The following is a 26,562-nucleotide window of genomic DNA, read 5'->3' as shown; positions in this document are numbered from 1 at the left end:
AACTAGAAAGGCTGCGACGGAAGAGAAAAAAAAAAAAAAAGGAAGCGGACCACTGGTTAGGCATGTTCGGTCTGCCGCAACACACCGAAGCTTCGCAATAGCTTGCCGACTTTAGTTTTTCTTCATAAAATCCCAAATGCCAGCGCTTTCCTGAAAAGTAAAGTTATAAAAGAAACGGTTCCAACCTCGCGAGCGTTATATTGCTGTTTTTCAGTCACCGGCATTTCTTTGCTAGAAATACGGGCTCCCAACCACCGTGTCGTCTGCCATTTCGCAATTTTGAGTCAGCCGAAGTGCATGTGCACACAACGGACCTTTCCTTTCAGATTCACTACATGAAATCTATAGTGAACACGTGGGGCCTCTCTGACAAGGCGCTTATGTGCACGCCTAGAGTTTAGCAGAAGCACAAACCACGAGGGTCTGAGATCGGGGAAACATATTCACGACTCAAAATCCGGGCTTTTTTCCCCGCAAGAAAACTAACGGCCAAAGAACCGGCTGCTCGGGGTTTTCTCCAGTCTTTCTCTCCGTCGCACACGCGGTCCCTGGAACCTGTATTTGACGGGTGCACTTGATCTCCGTCCGGCAAATGTGGTCCCTCTTCACCCCCGGGGTGGAAGGGCTCTAAAAGTTTTTAAAGCACTGAACGCAAACCTTGTAGACGCGTTGCATGCATCACAGTCACGCGAGATGAGGATGCGGCGCTTGGATGAGGATATGGTCACCCGAGATGAGGATGTGGCACTTTTTTGGCTTCCACAAGGTGAAAAAGTCCGAGAAGTCTTGCCAAAACCATCACTTTGCAAAGTTGCTCTAAACCCGCAGTTTTTGACACTTACCTGGAATGGCTCCGACGGTGTTCATGAGGCCTGCCGAAAAAGAAGAGACGGTCGTGACGGCGAAAATACCAACTCAATTGCTTCTTCTACGGCACTTTGTTTTTGTTGCATTGTTTTGTCCGACATTACGGTGACCGGTTGTATCCCCAACCCGGCAATGACCTGAAATGAGGTTGCGGTATGTGCGAATAAATAAACAAGTAAATATTTCGCGGCACTTCCTCGTTGGGCTCGGCTCGATTACGGGACATACTTTGGAATCGATTTCTGCACGTTATAGGGCCAGCCCTTAGGGATTTTGTGTCGCTATATGTTGCCTTGACAACATCGTGGCGTCACATGGCACTGTGACGTCATCTTTCGGTATTTATAGGCTTTTTGCGACGTCACATGGCACTGTGACGTCATCTTTCAATATTTATAGGCCTTCTGCGACGTCACATAGGCATAGCACCGTCATATCACGTGGCACTGCAACGGCTTTATATATTTACGAAGCACTCGTAGCGTGCCCTTCAATGATTGCCTCGCTCAGCAGCATGAAAAGTTTAAGAGGCCAGTTAAGTGACGCATTGAGAATGCCTTTAGCAAATGCCATACAATTTTTGTCTTGTGCTGATCCATACATTTTTTCTTACTAACCCCTGAAATGAATAATCAGTAATCAGTGATCATTAATTTCAACCAATTTGATGGTTACAGTGTTACGAGCGTAATCTGGAGTCGCCCTGAACAAGCGTCGTGTAGACTCCAAGGACCTGTCCTATCGCTTTTATAAGTTCTCGTCAATGTCAGCGTTTTTGATACTGTGCATGCGATCAACCCCTCAACCTGGCTGAGCTGCAGAAATCTCTTACAATATTACGATTCTTGTGATTGTTGTTTTAGCAGGAATTGCTTAAAAAGCCGAGAATTTGCAACCAAAATCAGGATTTAGCTCGGAATCAGCGGGGCTGTTTATAGCATTTTTAGCACTTCTATAACATCAGCTTCTTTGGAGCTGTACGAGAATGATAATATAGTAAGGGAGTTCTGCAGCTCAGCCAGGCTGAAAAGTGAATCGCATGCACAGTGTGAAAAATGTTGACATTAAGGAGCAATTTTCAATGTGACACGACAGGTCCCTGGACTCTACACAACACTTGTTCGGGGTGACTCCGGATTACACTCAGAACTGTGTAACCATCGAATTGGTCAAAGCTACAGATCACTAGGAAATTGAAGAAACACAGCTCCCATGACTCCTCGAGTGCGGGCCGGGGAGTTTGGTGGATTTAGCAAAGGGTCTATTCCCCCCTTTACGTGAAGAATTAAGACACAGCACGCAGAATTAGTATAAAGCACAAAAACAAACTGCTGCGCACCGATAACGCAACTAATGCGCCCGCCACACCTTGTCCGAGCAAGGGAGGAAATCACGCTGCTCAATAGGTTCGCCTTCTCCACAGTACACGTGACGTGCACCGCTGCCGTTGACCGCAGCGCACGTCATGTGGGGCATTTCATCTTTTCTTCGTTTCTGTTGCACGTTTTTCTGGCTGTGTTGCAAAACTTGCTCGAATGCCTCGAATGACCTCCAGTTACTCCGGCGGACCGTCTCACGTGATAACACAGAGCAACGCTGGACACGGGTATGTTTTCGAACGCCAAAAAACAGAGCCTTTACCCCAGACTTTACTATATAATTATGCAAGCTTGATTGTGCTTACAAAGACTGGTCAGCACAGAATGTGGAATAGGCCCTCCAAGAAAGAAGACAAGGGCGTCTGAATTGCGCTGCCTACTGAAGATTCGCTCCCATCCCCGACATATGCCGCGAGATGATGCAGCAGGACAGGAAAGGCCGCAAAGCGCCCAGCTGCACCTCCATGCCAAGGAGTTTGCTTTTGCATGCTTTGGCCCCCGAGCCTAAATGGTTACCTAAGTCGGCAAAGCACTTGGCTCCTAATCCCAAGGTGGTGAATTCAAATCCTACTGGAGAGTCAGGTTTTTTTATGGGTTCCTTATCGGTAGAGCTGGGCATATCCACGAATCATTCGTGGATATCCCTAGTAAACTGGCGAATGCGAATAAAAATGAATCGGATGTGGAAAATTACCAATCGCATGCAGATGCCAGGGGCTGCGGACGTGGATACCCGCGGGTCTGAATATACATCTTTGTCGACGCAGCCCATACACTTGTGCGAATGCAGAGTGTAAAGTGTATAAGTGAGTGATAGTAGGAAGTGAAACATTGAATGTTTTGCAGGAGCAAATTATTCTTTTAGAAAGAAAAGTGCCAATCGGAGAGAAAACTGTTCCTTTCGCCAAAGAAGACTTGATTCTCACAAAAGATTGCTTTAGAGCGTTCCATCTCGCCAAAAATGTTGTCCCTAGAAAAAAGGAAAACATGCAGGGGCATAAATCATCACGGGAAAACGTGTTCTTGCATGGCAGGAAAGAGTGGAAAACATTCTTCGGGCAAAGAAAACCCAAGACATGCAAGCAACAAGAAAGTACTAGAACAAGCCTCATCGACAAGTGAAACTTGACGTGTGTGTGTGCGTTTTTTCTATCAACAATTGGCAAGGTCCTGCTAAGTATCTGGTTCAAAGCATGCAGTTGTGGGTTTGTGCTTAAAACTAAAACCAATAGAAGGTGCTGCCATTATCAGATAATGTCACATTTTCGCAGTCGTGTACTCACGTCTTACCACACATATACAAGGTGTGTGAAGTATTTGAGAACATAACCATGGTTTCAACAAAAATATATGTTAAAAAAAATAATATATTTGCACAGATCCTGGTAAAGATGGCGTTTCTTCATCCGATAAAACCACCTTCAGACGCAATGACTGACTCGATGCAGCTTTGAAAACGGCTGCATGCCCCAATCAAGTGGACCTCGTTGATGTTAGCCATAGCGTCCACAATGGCAGCCATTAATGACTCTTTGGTGTCATGGGCTGCTTGCCCGTCTCCGAGGATGCCCCAGACATGGTAGTCCAGGAGGCTTACATCTGGAGAGTTAGGAGGCCACGTGTTGGGGGTAGTCGTGGAGGTTGTCAGTCAGACAATCTTAGGTCATGTGGGCCGTGTGGCATAAAGCAGAGTACGGCCTCCTTCTCCTGCCCAAGGTTTCGCTACAGTACCCAGGGTCTTGAGGTGACCCTAAGGCCCTGATAAAAAATTGTGGTGTCGTTGCTCACAATGGCTGGGACCATCACAGACGACAGAAAGAGTGACCTGTCATTGCTCTTGCTGACCTTCTGGTCTGGGTCAAGGTTCTCATCGGAAAGAAACCAAAGCACGTCTGGTTCCTCGGGGTGCTTGAGCTTGTTCAACAAGCGCTTGAACCGGATGACACGGTTTTCCTGCTTCTTGGGGGACATCAACTGCCCTCTCCCCATCCTGTACGACTAGTATCTAAGGTCCTCAAGCACGAGAAGCCTGATAGTGAACTTTACCACATCGAGCTGCTTGGCAATGGCCCTTATTGACTTGCTGGGGTCATTGCTCACAATGTCTTGCACTGCTCTATAAAATCTGCCATTTAGACAACGTCTAACGGCTGGGAATTTTTTCCCTCGCTTGGCCACAGATGAAATATCTCCATCCGAATCCAAAAGCTGTTTCCTGACCTTGAAAATTAAGGACCTTGATACATTCACGAAGGCGGTTATATCCAAATCGCCATGAAATGAAAAGGCAACCAGAACGGCACGCCTTCCATTTCTTGTGTTGGACCGGAAGCTGTCGTTTTGAAATTGATACACTAAATAGATGACACAGATGCAGTCTAAGATGAAATCAAGCATCTAGACAGACGTAGTAAGAGTATGAAAAGTTATGAACCCTGAAGCTATGTTCTCAAATACCTTGCGCACCTTGGATGTATGAGTACTTCCCTGCGGTGACTGACTGCCTCTCCTCTCTCACTTTTTTTATTGTTCAACCTACATAAAATGACACAATGTTAGTAGTTTGTCTTTTAATTAATATAATGGTTGGAAAATATGTGTCAGCTTAAGGTAAATGTTCCAAAGCAAAAAGCAAAAAAAAAAAAAAAAATGAATTTTTTTTTTTTTAGAGTGCATCTTCTAAGCAGAGCGTCGCAGACTCAAGGGATGATCTCATAACTGTGATAACCTTTCCAGTGATGCGATGCATGTCTGGAAGAACAACTGCTTATAATATAAATATGATAAAACAGATTGCAATAAAATGACTTGCACCGTATTCTCACTCAAAGAGTTCTTGGTAGAAATGTAAGCAAATGGCTTACAAGGTACCATCCAGACGCTTCTCTGCTTCATTTACACTTGATCTCATAATTTAGTGTATGCGGATCCAAAGTATGCTAATGTGGATACAATAATTTAGAAACATCACAGATGCGGTTTGGGTGCGGATCCGCAGACCTTGTATCCGCACCCATTACAGCCAAAACGTTACACAACTCCGTGAAACTCTGCTGATGAAACAAGTTTTGCATTAAAACAAATTCTTGTATAGGCTGCCACAATTCAGGCATCGCTTCCTGCTTCATAACATGCGACCGAATCGGTGTTTGCGCCAAGTGCCGACACAGCGCTCGCGTTCGATGTTTGCTCAGGGTGCATGCCCAAGACACTGAGGCCTCGGATGATCGATGCAGTGGCTACTGAAGAGGGTGTACTTTACAAAAGGTTCTATCCCAAGCCTGCCACAGAACGTAGCCGGGAATTCTCGGCCGGGCACGTCGTCTCACCGAACACGGATCCCGCGTGGAGCGGGGCGATGTCCTGGGGGTTGATGAAGACGCCGCTGTTGTGGAACCCCGACGAGGCCACGGCCAGCGTGACACACGTCAGGGCTCCCGCGTAGCTGCACCAGGGCACCAGCGGGAGGAGCGCTGCCTTGCTCAGCTGGCACGCCATCTGCACATGGGGCGGGGACAGTTGTGCACACCAAAGCTTGGGGACCTATGTTTAAGGCTTCGTGTTTTCGGGCTAAATTCCTCAAACACGGAAGGTGTTTCACTTTTTTCGGGGCATTAGTTTGCCCGAGAGATTCGGCGCAAAGTGCCGTTCGTTCTCGCCGTAAGACCAAAAATTGACGTTCCGTCGAAGAAAACGGGACATGGGCACGGGATCCTTTGACTTCCGGGGAATGCACAAGTGACCCGCACTCTCGGAAGATGTCCCCAATGAGATAAACGAGATGAGGGGTGCTGTTCCGAAAGAGAGTAGCGGCCTCGTGCTCGGTGCAATGGAGACTTCGTTCTGAGATCACGCAAAATAAAACTGCGAATAAAAAAATGACTTTCTGCAAAGCTCGTTTTTTTTTTTTTTTTTTTTTTTTTTTTTCATTTGAGGACAGTTTTTACTGGGGATTTCTTTTCTTTCCTGATCCTGAAAGAAACCGGCTCGGGGGTTAGTTTTCAGGGTTTGTGGGTACGTGCCAAAAACGCGAAATCCTACGTCTAAAACGAGCCAAGGTTATCTGGAATGCAGTGATGTGATTGGCCTAAGCCGTTTTGGAGCACCTTTTGGAGCAACCGAAACAGTGTTTTGGAGCAGCAAAAGTGGCTTTTGGAGCAGCCAAAACAGTGTTTCGGAGCACCAAAAATGGCTTTCAGAGCAGATATTCTTAGAAAAATAAAAATATTCGTTTAACGTGCTGGAAAAACGAAGGGCACTTTGCTCGCCGAAATAAACGAATTACAATCGGAATCCGGTTGTTGTTCACTTGTTGACAGAGTTGTTTAAGACGCATGCGGCACGAGAAGACAACATTCGTGTCGAACTTTGAGGCAATGGATTTTATCCGGTGGGCTGAATTGTGTACGTAAGGAATGACGGCGAATCGGGCTTTCTTTTTTGTGGCTGGTGAGTGGCGATCAGGCCCGCGAATCATCCTTTCCATTACAGATCGGAGAAGGTCGACGGGAAACCCTGCCCTGACGAGCCTCATGTGCTGCAGCTTGAAGCTATCTTCTGAAAGATGACAGCAAGACTTCGTGAAGGATGAAGAAAACTGTCATCTTTCAGAAGATAGCTTCAAGCTGCAGCACATGAGGCTCGTCAGGGCAGGGTTTCCCGTCGACCTTCTCCGATCTGTAATGGAAAGGATGATTCGCGGGCCTGATCGCCACTCACCAGCCACAAAAAAGAAAGCCCGATTCGCCGTCATTCCTTACGTACACAATTCAGCCCACCGGATAAAATCCATTGCCTCAAAGTTCGACACGAATGTTGTCTTCTCGTGCCGCATGCGTCTTAAACAACTCTGTCAACAAGTGAACAACAACCGGATTCCGATTGGCTGCACCGTCAAACACGAAAAGAAATTCATTCCATGCAAAGAGAAGAAAGTTTACTCCATCCCCTTGAGCTGCGGCCATCAATACATAGGACAGACCGGCAGATGCACCAATCACAGACTCCGCAAACATCACAACGAAGTTTCTAAGGCCTCTCCAGATTCTTATCATCCCATAGTCATACATGCCCGTTCGTGTTTGCATTGTCATCCCCTCTTTGATGGCACAAAAATCCTGGGGGGGCATGACAGCAGATTCGGCAGGGAAATCATAGAATCATTCGCGATGACCACAGCAAAAAACAATGTGTCTAACCCTTCCCTCCTGCTGACGAAAACCGACGTTGAATTTTTAAAATCCGAGATAACCCTACCACCCTGACTTGCACTTTGCGTTTCTTTTCTTTCCCTCTCTCCCGCTTCTCTCCCCTACTCCTACTGGGTATAGTCGGCTGCTCACTGTTTGAAAGTTTACTCGTCTGTTGCTAGTTGAAAGATGTGGTTGTGCTGTCCCTGTTTTAATTGTTTTATTCTTTCTTCATCCATGACTTAAACCAACACGCTCTTCTCCCAAGCAAGAAAAGGGTGCTGTACGACTAGCGGGTATTTTTGCTTTCAAAACTTTCGGCAAAGCTGCTGCAAGCTTTGCTTTGGCTTAGGCTAGTAATAAATGTCCACTTTTAATGTCTCCAAAGAAACATTGAGACACCCCACAAGTGTACAGTGCTTTAGGCGTTGCCGAAAAATTTTGAAAAACCGCTTCCCACTGTTTTATTGATTCCCAACGTGCCAGACTTTCGTCAAAAGTAAACGTAAAACAGTGGATTGCAAGCGTCCCGGCCGGTGTCTTTGTCGTGCAATGATGTTCGCATGCACGTCAGGGCAACTTCGGCAGGCTTGCAGCTGCACGTGCTTCGTCTTGCGAGCGGAGACAGCTGTTCGATCGAAACCGAAACCATGCCACTCCGCTCCGTCGCCAACTGGTCTCCAAAAATGTATGCAAAATGTAACTGCCCAGCATGCGACAAAAGCTTGCAAGGCCGGCAGGCGAAGTACAAGCTAAACATACAAAAAAAAAAAAAAAAAAAAAACCTGCGCGCATCGATGCAGGACATTGCGAGTCAGGGTCAAAACGTTTTTGGAGCGCTTTGTGCAACGACTGAATCGAGACAAACAATCGCGCTGTGCGGGTTCAGCGTGCAAACATTGCCTTATTTGCTTTTTTTTTTAGCTCACTTCTCTTCACAAACTTTTTTGCACGACAGATTTTTCATGTACCGGGGTCCCTCTCGAAAGAAAGCCAACCAAGAGAAACCTAGGTAATCAATACTTACACACAGCAGTCTTCGAACTAATGAGGGATTTTTTTGTAGTAGCGTATGTTTTAAACAAGAAGAGGAATGTTGATGAACATGCGGCGGTCCTTATGTTTCAGTTTAGGAAGCTCCATATCTGTAGCGACGTGCGAACTGGCAGGCAGGACCAAATATAGTTTTCCCACGGCCGTTGCTTGCAGAAGCGAGTGCTTCAGCTCAAAAAGTAACTCCCGCCGCGCAAAAACGTAAATTCGTTTCAGTGTGACGGCATGGCAGGTATCCAGCACGTTAGCGTCGGAGCGTCCACACATGCCCGCCATCTATCGTAAAAAAAAAAAAAAAAAAAAAAGCGAGACGACATTTACGAGACGACGAGAGCGCGAAAGCCGCGAAAGAGACGGCGGGAAAAACCATGCGAGACCGGGTGGGCGATTGATGTAACTAAAGAGAGGGTGCAGACAAGCTGGTTCAATACTGAGATTGGAGTTTTTAGCCTGTCCTACGTCCCTTCTTTTCCTGGGCTCCAGGGTTACAATGTCACGATTGATGCAGAGTACTTTGTGTCGGGTGGCCGCTTGCGCCACCGAGCGCACGCATACTCAGTTACGGTACTCAGTTTTGTCTCGGTTTTAAAAGGCGACCAAAACTGGTCCTTTGGCGCAGGCTTGGCGCAGATTACCCATATTTTGGCAAAATGTAGCAGGATGTAGCAGGGTTAGCCCCTTGGCGCAGTTTGGTGCAATTGGCGCAGCAATCACATCACTGGGAATGCCCCGTCGAAGGACCAAGTGTCGACGGACCCTTTTCAAAAGTTCATCGAGCAACATTGGCAGTCACCACTGCTTGGACAAGAAGGCTTGTGACTGCATCTGAGTCAACGCCGAAGTGGCGGCCCTCGCGTTCGATACACACTCGGAGTCTGTGATCGAGCAATGGCGGACGGGCATTGGCGCTGCCTTTTGAGAAGGGTCTATTTATGCCCACTGGGGGTCTCTGACGTGCAACTGAAATCTCCGCTGCACCTCTCTGCAACAAGAGGCCTTTGTGTCAGCTGGTGCTTTGCCTCGAAGCCTCCGACCTGGCACCGCAGACGTTGCGCAGGTTCGGGGGGAAGTAACGCTCGTCACACGAGGAGACCAAACTGGGTGCGCCGAGCGAGTAAATTATTCTCCATTTCAGACTGTAAAGTTCCATGCATTTAGCCTTCTTCATTTACTCTTTTATCATCATAATCGTTCAATACTCTCCCCTCCCCCCTCCCCCTCCAGGAGGATAAAGACCCTGTCACTTCTGCCTATCTAGAGGGGGTCCCTGAGACATCGGTGGTTAAAGCGGCTGCAGATAACAGTCGAATGGCACACTGTTCCTCAATGATGATCTTACAAACTAAAGTCGGTGATAGGTAATTTATGCTCGCCGAGGTTTTCATATGTACATAACATATGAGGGTCCAACTACCCAGAACACAATATGCAGCTCGAAATTCTTTTCTTTTTGCCCGAAAACCGCCGATCGAGAACTGGCCGGTTTGAGTTGCACTCACTCTCTTCTTCGTGGTCACGTGCTGTTCTCTCTGGTTTAGGCACACGCACCAAATATAATCAAACTCATAGGTCATCGAAGGCATATACTCAATATTAGAAATAGAAAAAATACAATACCCATATGTTGCGGTTTCTAAAAAGCTGCAAATATATTGATTGAAAATACAGCTGCACAGAGAACCGAAGTACTCTGTGCATTTTCTGCATAATTATAAACATGGCATTGTATTGCGAGAGTCATGGGCTGGACGGCTGAAAGCTGACTTAGCGATGGTGGCGGACAACGGGCGTGGACTGTCAGAACTGTCGTTCGTAGTACCGACAAATCTGTCTAGCTTTGAGAGATATTGTTTACCGATCAAAACAATTAGGATTTATTCCATACGACACACCCGACAACCAGGCTGATTCACTCGAAGACATTGCCAAGTCGTTGCCCCTTCTCCTGCCTGAGCAGATTGCTCGTCTTACAAACAGGAATTTGAAAGAGTTTGAAAAACGCGGAAACGTCAAGCATGAAATGCACGACGTTTCAGCATTTCTCATGCTTTGATTTTCATGCGACGTGCGCATATTTTATCTGCTTCAAACAACCAAAAAAAAATAAAAAAATAAGCGGTTGGGTGTAGTTACATGACGGGTGCATTCGTTATGCGTTGTATAATGAACGCAACTAAAATTTGTTCATTCACTTTATGATTAGTGAAGACAAACGCACGGTTCCAATTAGAAACTTGCCGAGCATCATCAAAAACCACTAGGTTGGTTAATTTTAGAAAGAAATCGAAGCAAGTGCCAAGGGCGGGGGTGCGTTAAAGTTACTGCTCGTGCGACAGGCGCAAGGCCAGCCGTGCAAAAACGCGGACAATAGGATTATCGTCTGCGTTTTCGCATCGCCAGCCTTGCGCCTGTTGCAAGGGCGGTTACTTTAGCGAAAGCAAATCGGGGGAAAATAAGGAGCAAGTTAACTTTCAATGTGCAATAAAAAAAAGCTGGAAAAAAACATTGCTAGTTTTACATTTTGGGATTTGGGAAACTTGCGATTGCAGGAAGGGGCGATGAACCAAAGACGAATGCCCTTCCAAGTCAGCAATGTTCACTTATCTGCCGCCGTGGCTAAATAACGCCATTTCTGCCGTGATCACCGTTGGCCAGCGCCCTGCAATTACCAGAAATAAACCAGCTATCTTTCGGCGTTTTTGAAAAAAAAAAAAGCGAATCGTGCATTGTTAAAATAGGGAGCGGGCTATCTTTTGGGGGTACGGCATGTCTGGGGATATTACGGCAGTGGTTTTTGATAATGCTCGGCACGTTTTTTTTATTAGAACCACACGTTTATGTTAACTAATTAAGTTAAATAACAAATTTTAGTCAATTATCTAATTTATTGCAATGATTAGCTCCCTCCAATATGTCTCCCTGACCATATAACTCGCCCGCACAGGCCGCATTAGTGTAGTTTTTTCTAGGGATGCCGCGAACTTTTTTCGAATCGAAGTTTCGATGATCGAATCAAGCGGTTCGAAAGGTTCGAAAGATTTCGATTTTTCGAATTGTCTATATCGTAAAATTCGAAGGAGGTCGAATTTTCGAACTTGTTAAGCTAAGAAGTTCGACGCTTTTCGAACCGTCGAACTTATTACGCTAAAAAATTCGATCTTTTTCGAACTTTCGAACTTATTGCGCTGCAAGGTTCGATTCTTGTCGAACTTTCGAACTTGACTGACCAAAAAATTCGATGAATTTCGAACTTTCGAACCTATTTATCAAGAGAATTCGAAAAGTTTCGAACTTTCGAATTCTGAAAAGTCAGAAGTTCGACGAGCTTCTAACTTTTAGGGTAAAAGTTCGACGCTCGTCGAACTTCGAAAGACCGGCGTACGGTTTCATTTGATTTCAAGTAGTAGGGTACATTCGTAATTTTTTTTCTCGAACTTTTACACGCGGTGCTGCGTTCCTTACGAAAGACAATGTCGTTTATTTCAATGTTCTGGCATGCTTAGGTTTAAAGAAATAAATCCCCGAAGGGGCGAGGAAGGACGACGGGTTTTTGACGATTATCGTTTGTGCCAGATTATGGTAGATATAACATATGGTAGATATGGTAGATATAACATATTTATGGTAGATATGTTATACTTTTTTTAAGAATGATCTATGTATAGCCTAGGTAAGTGCCGTCTTAAGATGTGATTATTGTTATTCAACGTGAGTTTCGAAGAAATGTCCAAACATGTATCTGCATGCAATTATGACCTAAACTTGATATTTATTTTCGTCTAAGTTGTTTGAGGTATCGCATTTAAATTAACACCACAGACAGTACATATCGTTGCCATCTGCAGAATACAAAATAATATATTTATTGTTTTTTCACGTTAAGGAATAAATTAACTCATGGCAGAAGATTTCTAATAGTGTTCAAGTTCAGCACGTCATTAAAAGAATTTTTTTTTTCTTTTTTTCGCTTCACGTTTCTGGGACGTGTTTCTTTTAGCCTGTACACATATTGGTAAAAGAAACTTGTTTCGAAGTTCTGAACCTCTGAATATGCAAGAATAGAGCCCTTCCGACGAATTCTTGATAGTTTTTTTTTTTTTTTTCTCCTGCTTTTTATTCCCGCATTTATTTTTTTTATTTTTTTATTTTTTTTACTATCGGCACATGTATTTAGGTCGAAAAGACAGCTTTGAACTTCCGAACCACTAAGCATGTGACGAGTAGTGCCTTCTGACAACGAGTTTCTAACAATGAGCATCTACGCAACTTTTATGCAGTGAAGAGCGACAGTAGCTACACATATGCATAAATAATTTCAGATTAAAATAAGCTCGACCACGCCCTCTTTCCCCGTATTGTTTTCTTTAACAGTCCGAAATACCTGCAAGGGGGAGAAAAAGGCTGAAGCCTACCCCCCCCCCCCCCCCCCCCCCCCGGCTACCCTCTTTCCCCCCGTTTTTCCTCTTCCGACGCCACTTGTATGGTAGAACGCTCCTCGACCTCGAGTTGTGTCGGCTTTTGTGCTTTTTGCGAGGCGATTCCTCCGTCCCAGGAAATAAGCCTCCAGGACAATTACAAACTTCACCGGATCGGATTACTACCAGCGTGCAAGGAGTGGCGAGCTAGTTTGCCAGGTCGCTTCAAGGTTTTTCTGAGCCTCAACCTCCTGCTCGCCCCTGGCCGTTTCGAACTGGATGAGTCTCGTAAAACAGAGTGTTCGTGCAATCACTACTGCGTGATGCAGGTTAAAGACCCCCCCCCCCCGGGGCTGGCGGTCACAATTCTGCACTGGCAAATATTCTAGCACGTCCGGGACACTCATCGTCTCATTTAATTGCCTGACCAACTTCGCAGAATCTAGATATCACACCCTAACTTTTCTAAACTTGATTTTGTGAAAACAAGTGAGTCGTGAAAACGTTATTTGAAACTGAAACTGTGGAAAAACTTGAAAATCGGACTTCGAACTTTGAAAACTTGGATTAGAAAGAAATTAAAAATCTTCAAAGTTTTTTTTGTTTTTTTTTTTAATTTAGCGTTAAAAGAGAATCGAAACCTTCGAACTTTTCGAACTTTATGCAAAAAGAAATTCGAAATCTTCGAATTGTTCGAACTTCATGTCTATAAAAATTCGAAGCGTTCGAAGTTTTCGAATTTTTTTTACAAAGAATTTCGAAATCTTCGAATTTATCGAACCTGAAGTAAAAAAATATTCGAAATATTCGAATTCGAAATTTTAGAAACCGTGAAAGCTTCAAAATTTTTGAATTCGAAACTCCGCTGTGGTCAAAAGTTGCGAATTTTTCGAAATCGAACCTCCGTCGGTACGAAAATATCGAAATTTTTCGATATCGAACCTCAGTTCGCTTCGCAAATATCGAAACCTTTCGAAATCGAACCTAGGGTGGTTCGCGACATCTCTAGTTTTTTCGACTTTTACAAAACAAATCTGTAAAGCCTAAAAAGAAAAGACCACCCTGTACATTGGCGAGAAAGGGACAGTATAGACCTTTCCGGCAGCAGTCTCCAAGGAACTGATTTACAGTGCGCACCCCTGGTTTTGAGAGTGTACATCAGTCTTGCCCCAATGCAATGGGCTGTTGGTTTTCTCGTCAGCGGGCTGCGGCAGCCTGCGTGGGTGCGATACCGGACACTGGTGGCAGCTACATGGCCGCGTTTCCTTGTTTCTTTCGTGCTTTTCGGAGAAGAGAATTTCTCGAGGCTTTTAAGAAAGCATTGTACCATGTTTGGGAGAAAAAATAAACAAATAAAAGCTATATTTTTTATGAGTTTGTGCACAACAGAACAGATGCATCCCAAATGTTTAGTTCTATGCAGATTTTTTTAACAACCAGACACTCAGCCTTGTCAATCTACAAAGTTCTTGACCGTCGACTATATTCGACCGCGCAAGATGGCCGAAAGACACGGGTATTCTCCGCTCACAACACTAAAGTTATCGAGTCTCATCAATCGAATGACACACTGTAGATACCCCACCGTCCCCCCACGGTGCCGCATTATTCGAACAGGGTTCATTTGAGAAAGATTTCAAATGACGCAGCACATCCAATATATGGCACGAACGACCTTCACCGGACCCGGTCGGCTATTTTTTGCAAAACCAGAAAGCGCGGTTGAGAAGGCTTTTTGGAGTTATCTCGACAAAAATGATCCCCAAACAACGTCGAATGACCCGTGCGTCGTAAACTGCTCTACGATTGCCCTCTTCCTTTGTGTCCCACCAAAGGCCGAGCAGGCCACAAGCCTGACATTCCCCGGTTCTTCCGGTGGAAGATAACGCAAAGAGGACGAGCATCCCGATTGGGCAAACGAGGTAAAATCTTTCCGAGAAAGGCTGGCAAACTCCGAATGCACAATGCTGGTGGGAAGTCTCGCCGACTGGGGGGCAGAAATTTCCGGCCGACGGGGGCCGTCCGAATCGCAAAATGGCGGGGGCCAAAGAGCTTCTTTTTTTGGAAAAATCTATGTACAAAGGGACAAAGGCAATTGGCACTCGAGCGACTAAAGGATTGGGAAGGTGGGAAGCAGATCTGATAGAGAGAAAAAAAATAGATCTGAAAACTTCGCGAATGTGACGCGGCAATGAAAAGTACGACGACCAAGACGCAGTGAGGAATTCAACGGCCACTGAACGTTCTCAGATTGCCAACGTTTCCAGGCTCGTGTCGCAGCGTTTTAGTCGATGGCTTTATGATGTGCGACCGAGTGGGGATGGGCAGAGCTCGCTTGCCGGTCGGCAAACTTGACATTGTTCTTTGGTGGACAGACTACTCGAAGCCCCGGTAAAAGCCAATGCATCTCCAGCTGGTTGGCAGTTTGCGGGCGTAGCACAATGAATGTTACCGCAAAATTGCGCTCTTACGGAGGTCGACTCGAATTTTGCGAGCGTTTGTCGCGAGCCCCAGTCTAGAACGTTGGAAGCTAGGAGGGTTGGCGTAATTTGCGGCGTAGTTGCGGCGTAGGAGCCAAAGTCCTACGCTGCAAACTGCAGTCTGAGCAATCTCGATCATGCCGCGTGAAAGAAAAGGGCGGACAACGAGGTGACGCTTAGAAAATAAACGGTGGCCCATGCGAGAGAAACAAACATTGAACTCAAGCGTAACCGCGTTTCCCGTAAAATAAAATTCTGCATGCGACGGTTGCGATCGATAGATCGAAAGACAGCTGCAAATTTTTAGGGCGTGAAATGCTTTTTAAGTGAACACCCTGCCCCAGCGCCAAAACTTTCTTTGTCCGTCCATCTGTGCATCACACGCAACTAAAGTGGAGTTTAGGTCATATGTGACCTTACGACCTGTGATGCCACATGTGACATCAAGTCATGTGATACCACATGACCTCATGTCATGTGATCTATGCACCAATTAAGTTTCTTCATCAAAGTCGGCGGGGAAAATGATCTCCCACAACCGACACCGATTCAGTTTCCCTGTCAAAAAAAATTGATGTCGCTTGACCTATACATCAATTCAGTTTCCCCGCTAAATCTAACTGAAAAATTGACGCCACATGACCTTTGCATTTTGTTTCCCTGCTCAATATACCGGGAAAATTGATAAAAATAAAGGACCTTCTTTACTCCCCGAAACGACGGTTTAATGTCTAATACATAATTTCAAATGACCACACCTTAAAGAAACTATGAAACGATTTTAATGTTTAAAAAGTTTGCCTCTTGTACTTTTGACATTGTTTACCGTGTCACAAAGCACAGAAAACACATCTCCTTCCTTTGAAATGTAGCAATTCTGTAGTTGCGACACAAAAATTAGAATATTTCCCGACCATCAGAACCACGTGGTGTGACATCAAAGGGAAAGAGGAGGAGGAATAAACTTTATTATGGAGAGCCTTAGGCAAAGATGTCTGGGCACCCGCCTGGTGGGGGTTTCCTCTAGTCCGGGATACCCTGGCCTGTGCTGGCCACTACGGCCCTCTTCGCCAGGCTACGCCGAGAGGAGAGGTCGGGGCTAGTCAACTGTGCCGCCCACTGCTCGTACGTGGGTTGGGGATTAGGAGTAAGGGATGGGGTTAGTTGACACTCCCATACTAGATGGTGTAGGGCGGGGCAGTATTTACAAGAAGCGGGGTAGAGGGTACGGAACATGGTATGGAGTAGGGTATTGCGGAGGTAAGAGTTGGTTTGTAGTCGTCGAAGGATGGTAGCTTCAACTCTGGATGGTTCAGGTGGAGTGCTGGATATTGTTGGCGCCCATGCCGGTAGTGGGCGAGTATATCGACGTATTTTTGAAGAGGCGTGGGCGTGAGGTTGTCTTGAGCTTGGAAGTCCGCTCCTTCATGGGAAACGGCCAGGTGTGCGTGGACACGGGCAGCGGCGAGTGCCGCCTCGTTTCCATCGAGATTTGTGTCCAAGGGACCAGACAATGTGTATTTCTGGAAGCTGCTTCACTTGTTGTAGAATAGCCAACGCTAGTTGTGATATCCGTCCGATGAGGAAGTTGCGGCATGCAGCTTGGGAGTCGGCGAGTATAGTTAGGTATTCTTGGCCAGTGGCGGCTGTGGCAATAGCAACTTCTTCGGCTGTTTCTATGGATGCCGTAAAGGCCGTGGCTGCTGTTAGTTTGTTTCCGTTGGCGTCGGTCACACTGGCAGAGTGGGCAGATTTGTGGGGGTATGGAGATGCGTCTGCATAGCGAGTGAAGGGGAAATGGTCGTACTGTGCACGGACGGCTCGGGCCCTTGGTGCTCGTCGTGCCTTGTTGTATGTCGGGTGCATGTTTCGTGGGATTGGTGCTACTTTGATGGATTGTCGTATGGCTAGGGAAATGCGTGTCTTCTGATCTTGCCCTTGTGGGGTCGAATAACCTAGCCGGCAAAGCGTGGCTTTACCCGTGGAGGTGAGCTGGAGGCGTGTATGCTTTGAGGTTCGATGTGCTTCGTGGATTTCTTCCCACCTGTTGTGGATGCCTAGTTGTAGTAGTTTCTCCGTTGACATTTTGGGGGGCAATCCCAGTGTGGTTTTATAGGCTCACCGTATCGCAGTTACAATTGAAAACGAGCGTGTTGGTTAACAGATACAAAACTTGAAAGTATAAAACAGAGAGGACGAGGACGGGAACAGGAGATGTCCTGTTCCCGTCCTCGTCCTCTCTGTTTTATACTTTCAAGTTTTGTGCGTATCGCAGTGTTTAGTTTGACTTGTTCGGAAGGTTTTAGGGCTACATACGGAGTACCATATGCTATCCGGCTGATGAGGATGGCTTGTATGAGGCGAGGAATATCTGTTTCTTGGAGGCTAAATCTTCGGTGAGAGACGCGATGGATGAGGTGCACAAGTTGTGTGAGAGTACGTTGCAGGGGGAGGATTGTCTGGGCACCCGATTCGTCTTGAGGTATGGTGAGCCCCAGAATTCGGAGGTGGGGTACGTTGGAGACGGGTTGACTATTGATGCTGAGTTCCGGATCTGGCATGGAGTTGGCACATTGTTTAGGTGTTCGTTCGCATAGTGTAAGTAAGGCGGATTTTTCGGGGGCACATTCCAGCCCCCGTGCTTGCAGGTATTGCTGTGCTACTTGGATGGCAGTTTGGAGAATGTCTTGTTGGTCACCTATAGAGGCCGTAGGTGTCCGGAGTGTGAGGTCACCCGCATATATGGCGTGTCGGAGGTTGGGGATTGTTTGTAGTAGAGGAGGTAGGTCCTTCATGCCAATGTTGAAGAGTAATGGAGATACCGTAAAAACTCGTGTAAGGGCCGCACTATTTTTTCCCGTTACAAGGGCAAATTTTCGAGGTGCAGCCCATACACGGATAAAAAAATGTATATCTGTATCCACATTCCGAAATGAACATATATTAGCGCGCTTGGCTGCACCGGTCGGAAACGCCTTCACTCCGGAATCCGGACTGTCATGAGTCGGATTCAATTAGTTTCCACTAGACATACTGCGCAATACGCTTTTTTTTTTTTTTTTCCGTACTTGATAGCATGCACGGCAACTTTTGACTTGAATCTTGTATGACTGTTGAAGTGGTACTTGCCCATAGCTCGCAGATTGCGCGAAAAGGCAGACAAATCACGACGCTTTGACACGAATCGAAGAACAAAAGGAAACCTCCCCAGAGCGTACAGTGGCGTTCGGAAACCTGAGTGCACGCGCAAGCCGAGCACGCTGAATCGCCATTCCACGCGCTTGCCACGGAACCTGACACTGACATATCCTTTATCTTTTCTTAATGCCTTGCCACAACATAAATGCATCCCGACAGTGCGGCCCACCACGACCGAGGTCGACAGCCATTTTGCGCATTTTGCCATGCGGTGATACGGAAGAAGGAGAGCAAATATCGGGGATATGGACGCGTGCCGCTACGTGTTCGGGCGGTGGCTAGCGCCACCTAGCGAAATATACTCATAGAAGCGTGGCATTACAGACAAGGGGGTGCGGCGCATACGCAAATAATTTCTGAAAAAATATTTTTTTTCAATACTTTCTTCTAAATACGGGGGTGCGGCCCTTACACGGGTGCGGCCCTTACAGGCGATTATACGATATAAGTTACAACTGATCCTTGTGGGGTTCCTTTAGGTATAATTTGGAAAATGTCGGAACGGAGGTGTCCGATACCCACCGTTGCGGTACGGTTGGTTAAGAAGGAGATAATGTAGTTGTAGAGACGTTGGCCACAGTTAGTGGAGGCGAGACCTTGAAGGATTGCTTGGTGCGTTATGTTGTCAAATACTCCTTTGATGTCTAGCGCTTGGATTGAGAATTTGTGGTGATTTGTTAGTTTATCTATGATGTCTTCTTTCAGTCGAAGAAGAACATCTTGGGTTGAGAGATGTAAACAGAATCCATACATCGTATCCGGGAAGTAACCATTTTCCTCGATGTGGGGTGAAAGTAGGTTGTTGACAATATGTTCTAGAAGTTTTCCCACACAGGATGTCAGGGAGATGGGGCGTCAAATCAAAAGTCAAATTGGACGTTTTAGTGATTTATACAGCGTAAGGTCGGTCTGCCAGTAGGGGCGACACTGGTTTACACTGTAGATGAGCAATTTTGCCAGTGCAGTACAACCGCTAGCCTGGTGTCTCTAACGTGCACCACGCAGTAGTGATACACGACCGCACGCCGGTACGATGCTCATCCAGATTGAAACGGGCAGGGGTGGGGCTCGAACCCAGGATCCCTGGGTTCTGCAGTGCGAGCTTTCGCTCCACGCGCGTCGAGCTGGGTGTGGGCTTTAGCCCACTCGGCCACCGATCCCCCTGAGATAGGTCGTAAATTTTTGGGGCTTAAGGGTTTTCCCGATTTAGGTATGAGAATTATATCCGCGTGTTTCCATTGGGGGGTAGAGAACCAGCTGTTCAGTGATTGCTGATGCATTGTAGTAGGTTTTCAAGGGCTCTTGGGTCGAGGTTTCGGAGTAGTTTGGAATTTTGTCCTTTCCCAGGGTGGTGTTTCTTGTGAGGTTGTGCACTACGGCTTCGATTTCGGCGATGGAGAAAGGTTAATCTAGTTCAGGGTTGGGGTACCGGTGTATGGTGGGAGAACTTGCGGTAGGTTTGATGATGTTGCTTCGAGGGGTTGTATTAGTTCTTGTATGAGGTCTTGCTCAGTGTCTGGGTGGTTGTGTATAAGTCTTCAAAGTTGATGTGCCGTAGCTGATTTGGATTCTTTTGTTCCCATGAGGGAGCGGAGCAGGTGCCAGGTGCGACGGGTTCCCAGTGTTCCTTGGAGTTTACTGCAGAATTGAGACCAGTTTTGTTGGCTTAATTGGCAGGTATAGGTTTCTGCATCGAGCGTTAGTTTGGCAGTGCGGATCCGCAGCTTACGGTTTGTTTTGCATGTTTTCCATCGTTTAAGGAGTCCGTTTCGGGCGTCCCGTAGGTGGAGAAGGTGAGCATCAATCGCTGGGTTGTCTTGAGTTAGCGGTAATTCTTTGGTGTGTCTGGCGGCTTCGGTGAGGAGCTGGGTGGTCCATTCTTCTAGATAGTCAATAGGGTCGGTGGGGGAGTTTTCTTGAAATTTTTTTCAGTTGGTTAGTCGGGCCGTGTCAATTTGCTGTTGACTGTTTTTGCAATGGGGGATTTGGAGTTGAATGATGTAGTGGTCGCTACATAAGGTTTTTTTCAGGCAGGACCACGTGGCATCTTTGATGTTATAGGTGAACGTGAGATCTGGAAAGGTGTGCCTTGAAACGCTGTTTCCGATGAGGGTGGGGGTATGGGGGGTATCGCAGAGGTGGAGATTATTTTGTTGTACGCCTTCTTGCAGTTGAGTGCCTTTTCGGTTGTTTTTGAGATAGCCCCAGGCTAGGTGTGGAGTGTTAAAGTCTCCTGGGACAACGAGTTTGTGACCTTCGGTGCGTTGCCGTACGTGTTTCAGTAGGCGGTCTATTTCAGAGAGGGGTGAGGTGGGCGAGCTGTATATACACAAACTCATCTCTGTGACGTCACAAAGCGGTGGTGGCGCGTCGGTTGCACTTACGGTCTGGGGCTGTGGGCAGAAGTCCCCATGCCAGACGTGTATTCCTGCGTTGTTTTGAAAGGAACCAGACAAAAACCTGCCGTCTCGTCAAAACGGTGCGACTGGGGCCATACCAAAAGTGTCGAGAAAGGTTTGAAGGTCAGTTTTCACGCGCTCGGTTCGCCCGAAAATCTGGATATGTGCCGTGAAAATGGAAAAGCAGACGCCGTCGGACAACGATTGCTTGGGCGGGAAGCACTTTGGGTTGACTTCATGGATACTTGTGGCCATCAGATTTATTTCTTTTGTTCCAACATGAACGCCAGAAAACTGTCAAGTTGTGCGGACCACCTGTGGACTATGTTCAGTGCGTCTTCAAGTTCAAACGGCCGCCCGATTGTTCGAAATGTCGTCTGCTCTTTCAAACGTTTCTGCTTGTCGTTTGCTCTCTTAGACGACGCCGGTCCGTGGACCAAATGTTGGCCCGGTACTTGCGATAAGAAGTGAGTGCAGGCCTCAAAACACTTAAATTTGAAGGTTGCTAAGCAGGCTCAATGTAAACAGTAGATACAAGGAGGTGTTGGTCATTGTTACCAGTGACCAACACCGACTTGTTATGCCTAATTCAGTTGGTCCGATTCTGCTTGCGATTTTCAGTATCGTCGTCGACCATCTCAGCTACAGTTCACGCTTTTGCAGCCCGAGCGGCGTCGCGACTGAAAATTTTGAGCGAAATCTCATCATGCGAATCAGGCTTTAGAGTACAATCTGCGGCATCCACGCGGAATGAATCGCCACATGTCACATTATTCACGCGAAGTTCTGCGGTGTAACGAGCCTCAGTAATTTCGCTGACGCCGCTCAGGATAGTCAGATATCGCCAGGAAGACGTAGAACCAACAATTCGAACACGAAAAAGGGCAGGGGGACTCACACCGACGCCGACAACATCGCATTTCAATGGTTTGTTTATGGGCGACGGCGAGCTTCTTGCCCACACCCCCATCGCGCATGCGCGGCCCGGTGGCGTCCGCTAGCTAGGGGCGCTCCGGTTTGTTTGTAAACATGAGTTGGTGTATATTTAGAATATGGAGGCTGGTTTTGGTCTTCTTGTAAGGCAGCAGTTCAATGAATGTGTAGTCTATTGTGGTGGGGAGGGTATGTGGTTGGGTCGTTTGGACGAGGATGGCCGTTCTGGATCTGTATGTATGACATGTATCCTCGTAATGTAATGTGGTTGGTGTCAGCTTCTTGTAGGGCAATAATGTCAGGGGAGCGCTGCTGTGTAAAAGGAAGGAGTGAAGCTTGTTTTCTTCGGTACGATCGACAGTTCCATTGCCATAGGAGTGGCGAGGGTGGATGCGCTGAGTCGTCCTTAGGTGGACAGGAAAGTGTAATCATTTGACAGGATAGTGTGGGTCGTGTTGTCGGGGTCTTGGGGCGCGTTGCGGTGCTTGGGTTTTTTGTGGGCTTTGCGTTTGGTTTCTTCTATGTCTTCGAAGCGTCGTTCTAGGGCAGCAGAACGGGCGTTGATCTGGTTGCCCATGTCATATATAAGGCGTTTTAGGCGTTCTGTGTCCGAGGCGGTGGGAGAGGGGTCATGTGTGTTTGTGGCCATTGCGAGAAGGGGTGTTTGCGGTGCAGAGGAGGCACGTGATGACGTTAGGAGTTCCATTTGGGTTTGTAGCTGCTCAATGCGTTGTTCTAGTGTTGTGGTGCGTTTTTCAGTAGCTTCCAGTTGTCGGCGCAGGAGCGCGTTTCCTTCTTTGAGGGTGTGGATGCGGGGGTCGGGAACCGAGGTACTGGGTGGGGTGGGGTGTGTGGGCAGGGGGGGGGGGGGAAATTGGTCAAGAGTGGTGAGTGAGGGGGCAACAACAGCTGACCAGCTCACCTGGTGTTGGGTTGAGCATTGAAGGTGTTGCTTCTGTGGTTGTTGAGGCATTGACTGGGTTTGGGAGTTGGGCAGGTTGTGGAAGGTCTGCTGCTTGGGAAATGCACGTTCCCGGGCACGCAAGGGTGGGGGCGATGGGCGGAATTTTTCGCGACAGTCCTTGCTGGCTGTGGGGTGATTCAGGCCGCAGAGTTGGCACGTGAGTGCACAGTCATGGTCAGGTGTGGGGTTTTTGGTGTGGCACCGGGCACATACAAGCGTATCAGGGGTAGGGCAAACGTCCTGTCTGTGTCCAAGGTCACCACACAGAGAGCAGCATTGCACAGTTTGTCGATACGGGCGGCATCGTTTGAAGCGGTCGTAGGCTTTGATGTAAAACGGCACAGTGGTTCTTCGAAATCTACGATTGCAGAGGTGGAGGCGCCCAGCATTCATGCATGCAGTATACTGGGTCCGTTGGGCACGAGAATGTAGGGTAGTTGTTCCGTGGTGGTGCCCTGGTCCAGTCCGTGAATCATGCCACGGACCATACCTGGAAGTGGCTTTAGGTATGGTAGGACTTTGTGCGTTGCTGTGCCCAGTTGCAGCGTGGTGATTTCACCGAGTGCCATGGCACAGTTTTCGTCGGGCGTGCTTACGACAATGACATTTTGCGATGCTTGGGGTTGTATTGTCACGTACGCATTGAACACAAGGTCGGGGATCTTACTTGGCTGTTGAATGCTTTGGGTCATCTGCCGGTCGTTCCAAAAGCAGCTACGCGGGTCCTGCGCGAGGCCAGTAGAGGATTTTATAGTCTGTATCAGGGAGTCGAGGCGCCGGTGTGGTTCGTGGAGAGGTCGGCTGAGTGCAGGGCGCAGGAAGCGGGGGTGTGGTTGCTGCTTGTTTGAAGTTGCGACGCTCTCGTAGTATTCGCTGCCAGGGGCTGAGGGGCAGGCTTGTGCGTCCGCTGAGCACGTTGAATTCCATCGGGTTTTCCGTAGTTGTGTGCGTGTTGGCGCGTGCGGTGTGGTTGTGCGCCGGGAGCAGAGCGGCAGCTGAGGCTTGGTTGTGCGTCGGGAGCACCGGTCTGCCCGCTTGGTCGGTTCTTCAAATGGCGATTTTGGTCGAATAAGTGGTCCGAGGTCAACGTGGATGGTATCAATGCGACGGGCCTGATTGTGGGAGGCCGTAAATAACTATTTAAAGGGTAACTGCAAAGAAAAAAAGCTTTTTTTTAAATAGCCTAATTGGGACAAGCATGTCAAAAAACAATTTTTCCGCGAGAAAAAACATTTTTTACAGCAATATTTATTGCGTGAGACTCATTTTAGTTTGCGGCTATTTCGTCCGTTTTAAATCGCGCGCCACGAAGTTGTGATTATGTGACGTCAATCCCAAAAGGTTCTCATTGGCTAAGAGTTTGATTGACAGCTTAGATCCGGTTGTTAAACCTTTGTTATATGTTGCAATTTCCTTTTGAGCAGCACATTTTTACGTTTAAAGAATAACCCATGTGATGAGAGTTATTATTCTTTACAAAAGGTTTACAAGACAGGCACTTCCGTTTGGATTCATACAAACAAAAGCGCTTCGCCATTCTTTCATGGCCGCCCAAGTCTCTGCTCCCGCCTGCCTCGCCTACCTCGACTAATCGTTTCACCGAAGTGATCAGTGTTTCGTCGTTTCGTGCTGACCCAGGTGCTTGAGTGAGACTTCTTGAAGTGAAGTAGTGTGTGTTTAGCAGCTGTCGCAGGTGTTAGTGATAGGAAGGACGCGGGGTTTTGGCTTTCATAGCGCGGTTCTTTCGTTTTCCTCTTTGCTTGCTTAGCGTGTATTTTTTTTTTTTCTTTTGTTGGTTGCTTGTTTGCGCGTGCAAATGCTGACTTTTCGGAGATGTCAGATGTGTGATCCCGACAGTGAGCCTTCCAGCAGCCATGTCGCCCCGAAAGGAATGCTATTTGGCTGGAGGCAATCGGGCGTTCGCGTAGCGACCAACGTGTCAAGTTACGTTCTCGTCATATCGCTCTGGAGGCCGTCGAGATTCGCCCCGTGTGCACCTAACGTCCGCGACTAGACAGAAAATAAAAAATCACTATGTCCACTACGTAAAAATGGTCTCAGTTCATGCATCTGTAGGCAGGTACGAAATCGTGCCCAAATTTATTCACACCGCACGATGCAACACGTCGCTGTACAAACGCAGTCCAACACGAAGCATAAAAACGGCAGATTTAGGACAACAATTCGGAGTCTATTGTTCAATTAAAACGACGTAATTTTGTTGAAAACGCCCGCAGCTTTTTACTCACGGTATGCGTCGGGAAACTTCCACATTTTGAAACAGAACGAGGCAGATTTACTTTTAAAAACGCTCCCAGCGTCCTCCCGGACCAGTTTGACTGGATCAGCTGACGACGACGGGACTTAACTGGTTGAACGTCAACCCCACAACAACCAATTTGCGCTCCGTGTTAGCACCGCATTACACACACCACGAACGTTTCAGCCCTGTCGCATCGCCGTGTTGCACCAAACAGAACGAGATCGCCGAAACCAACGCAGCGCTGTCGTGAACCTTGGCTTGTGGTTGCGCACTCGTGGATTCTGTGACTCCCTTCGCTTTCAAACCGCGCACGACGATTACGAACAATACTTTCCGTCTTCCGGGAACATCACAGGGGCACTTCTCCGGCCACGTCTTCGCTACATGTGCTCGCAAACCGCGTCAAACCAAAACAATACCGCGGTACCGGTACCGCGGCCTGGCGTAGTTGCCAGATCTTGCCGGAAGTCGAGACGCTGCGTCGTTCAACTCCGCAACGCAAGGAGAGTGGGGGGCGGGGCGTACTCCTCTTCCGCGGGGGTCGAAGGAGCGGGAGTTTCAAATGTGGAGAGGTTCTCACTCTACTAAATTACATTCTGTGGCGTAAATATTGATAAAAAAAATCATCTTTCTCGCGGAACATTTGTTTTGTGACATGCTTGTCCCAATTAGGCTGTTTAAAAAAAAACTTTTTTTTCTTTGCAGTTACCCTTTAAGGGTGACAAGTGCACTTGAGCAGCCATGAACGGTTGAAAAAGCGGGAGCTCATGCAAGACGCGTGTGAACCGCGTGGTTCCCTGGTGGGGTCCTCCGTCAAAGGGGGACTTGTAAAAAATGAGCAAGTTGTGCTACTACCTGCTCCATAAAAGGTAATTTTTCTATGAATCTTGTCGTTCCAACATACATATAAATGCGTCCAAAACCTGGTATCATTGACAAAGCTTTTATCAGTTTCATTAACGCCACCTATCCGAGGTCAACAAAGCTGTCAGCTCTATCCGCTGCCACAAGGAGCCACCAGAAGCCGGACGCCCAGACCCGGACGACCACGTTGGCACTTTCCTCCTTTCACCACGTTGATCACGTGGCTGCGAGCGGGAGAGTTCTCGCTGCTCACTGATGACACTAGAGATAGAGCTTCACCAGAACCCGGCGCGTCATCCTTTCACGTCAAAGCGCGCGCGACTCGGAAGATGGTGAAGGAGTTGAGAGGCACCAGAAACTCTTAATCTTTGTCATTTTTTTAAAATAAAAACTAGGATGTACAGCGTTTTTTTGTTCCTTATTTTACAAGGGTCGAGACACCAACTCCCTTAATTATTTAAGCAAAGCGCTGAAGTTGTTCCACAGCTCCTTTAAATACCACATTTCAAGCTCTATAGGACTTTGGAAATAAAGTTTGCTGCAAAATTTTTAATTTTT

General features: G+C 47.2%; 1 protein-coding gene across 1 annotated transcript in view; it reads right to left on the bottom strand.

The window, feature by feature from the left end:
- The window catches only part of LOC8037998 (solute carrier family 17 member 9), a 72,644-nt gene that overhangs the window by 3,205 nt on the left and 42,877 nt on the right, over nucleotides 1–26,562 (bottom strand). Inside the window, 2 exon segments of the mRNA XM_029968949.4 lie at nucleotides 843–872; nucleotides 5,576–5,744. Coding sequence (XP_029824809.3) covers nucleotides 843–872; nucleotides 5,576–5,744 — 199 coding nt within the window.

This window comes from Ixodes scapularis, unplaced genomic scaffold, assembly GCF_016920785.2.
Source record: "Ixodes scapularis isolate PalLabHiFi unplaced genomic scaffold, ASM1692078v2 ptg001212l_1___fragment_1__unscaffolded, whole genome shotgun sequence".
Taxonomy (NCBI): Eukaryota; Metazoa; Arthropoda; class Arachnida; order Ixodida; family Ixodidae; genus Ixodes; species Ixodes scapularis.
This window is presented reverse-complemented; position numbering and strand designations above follow the sequence as displayed.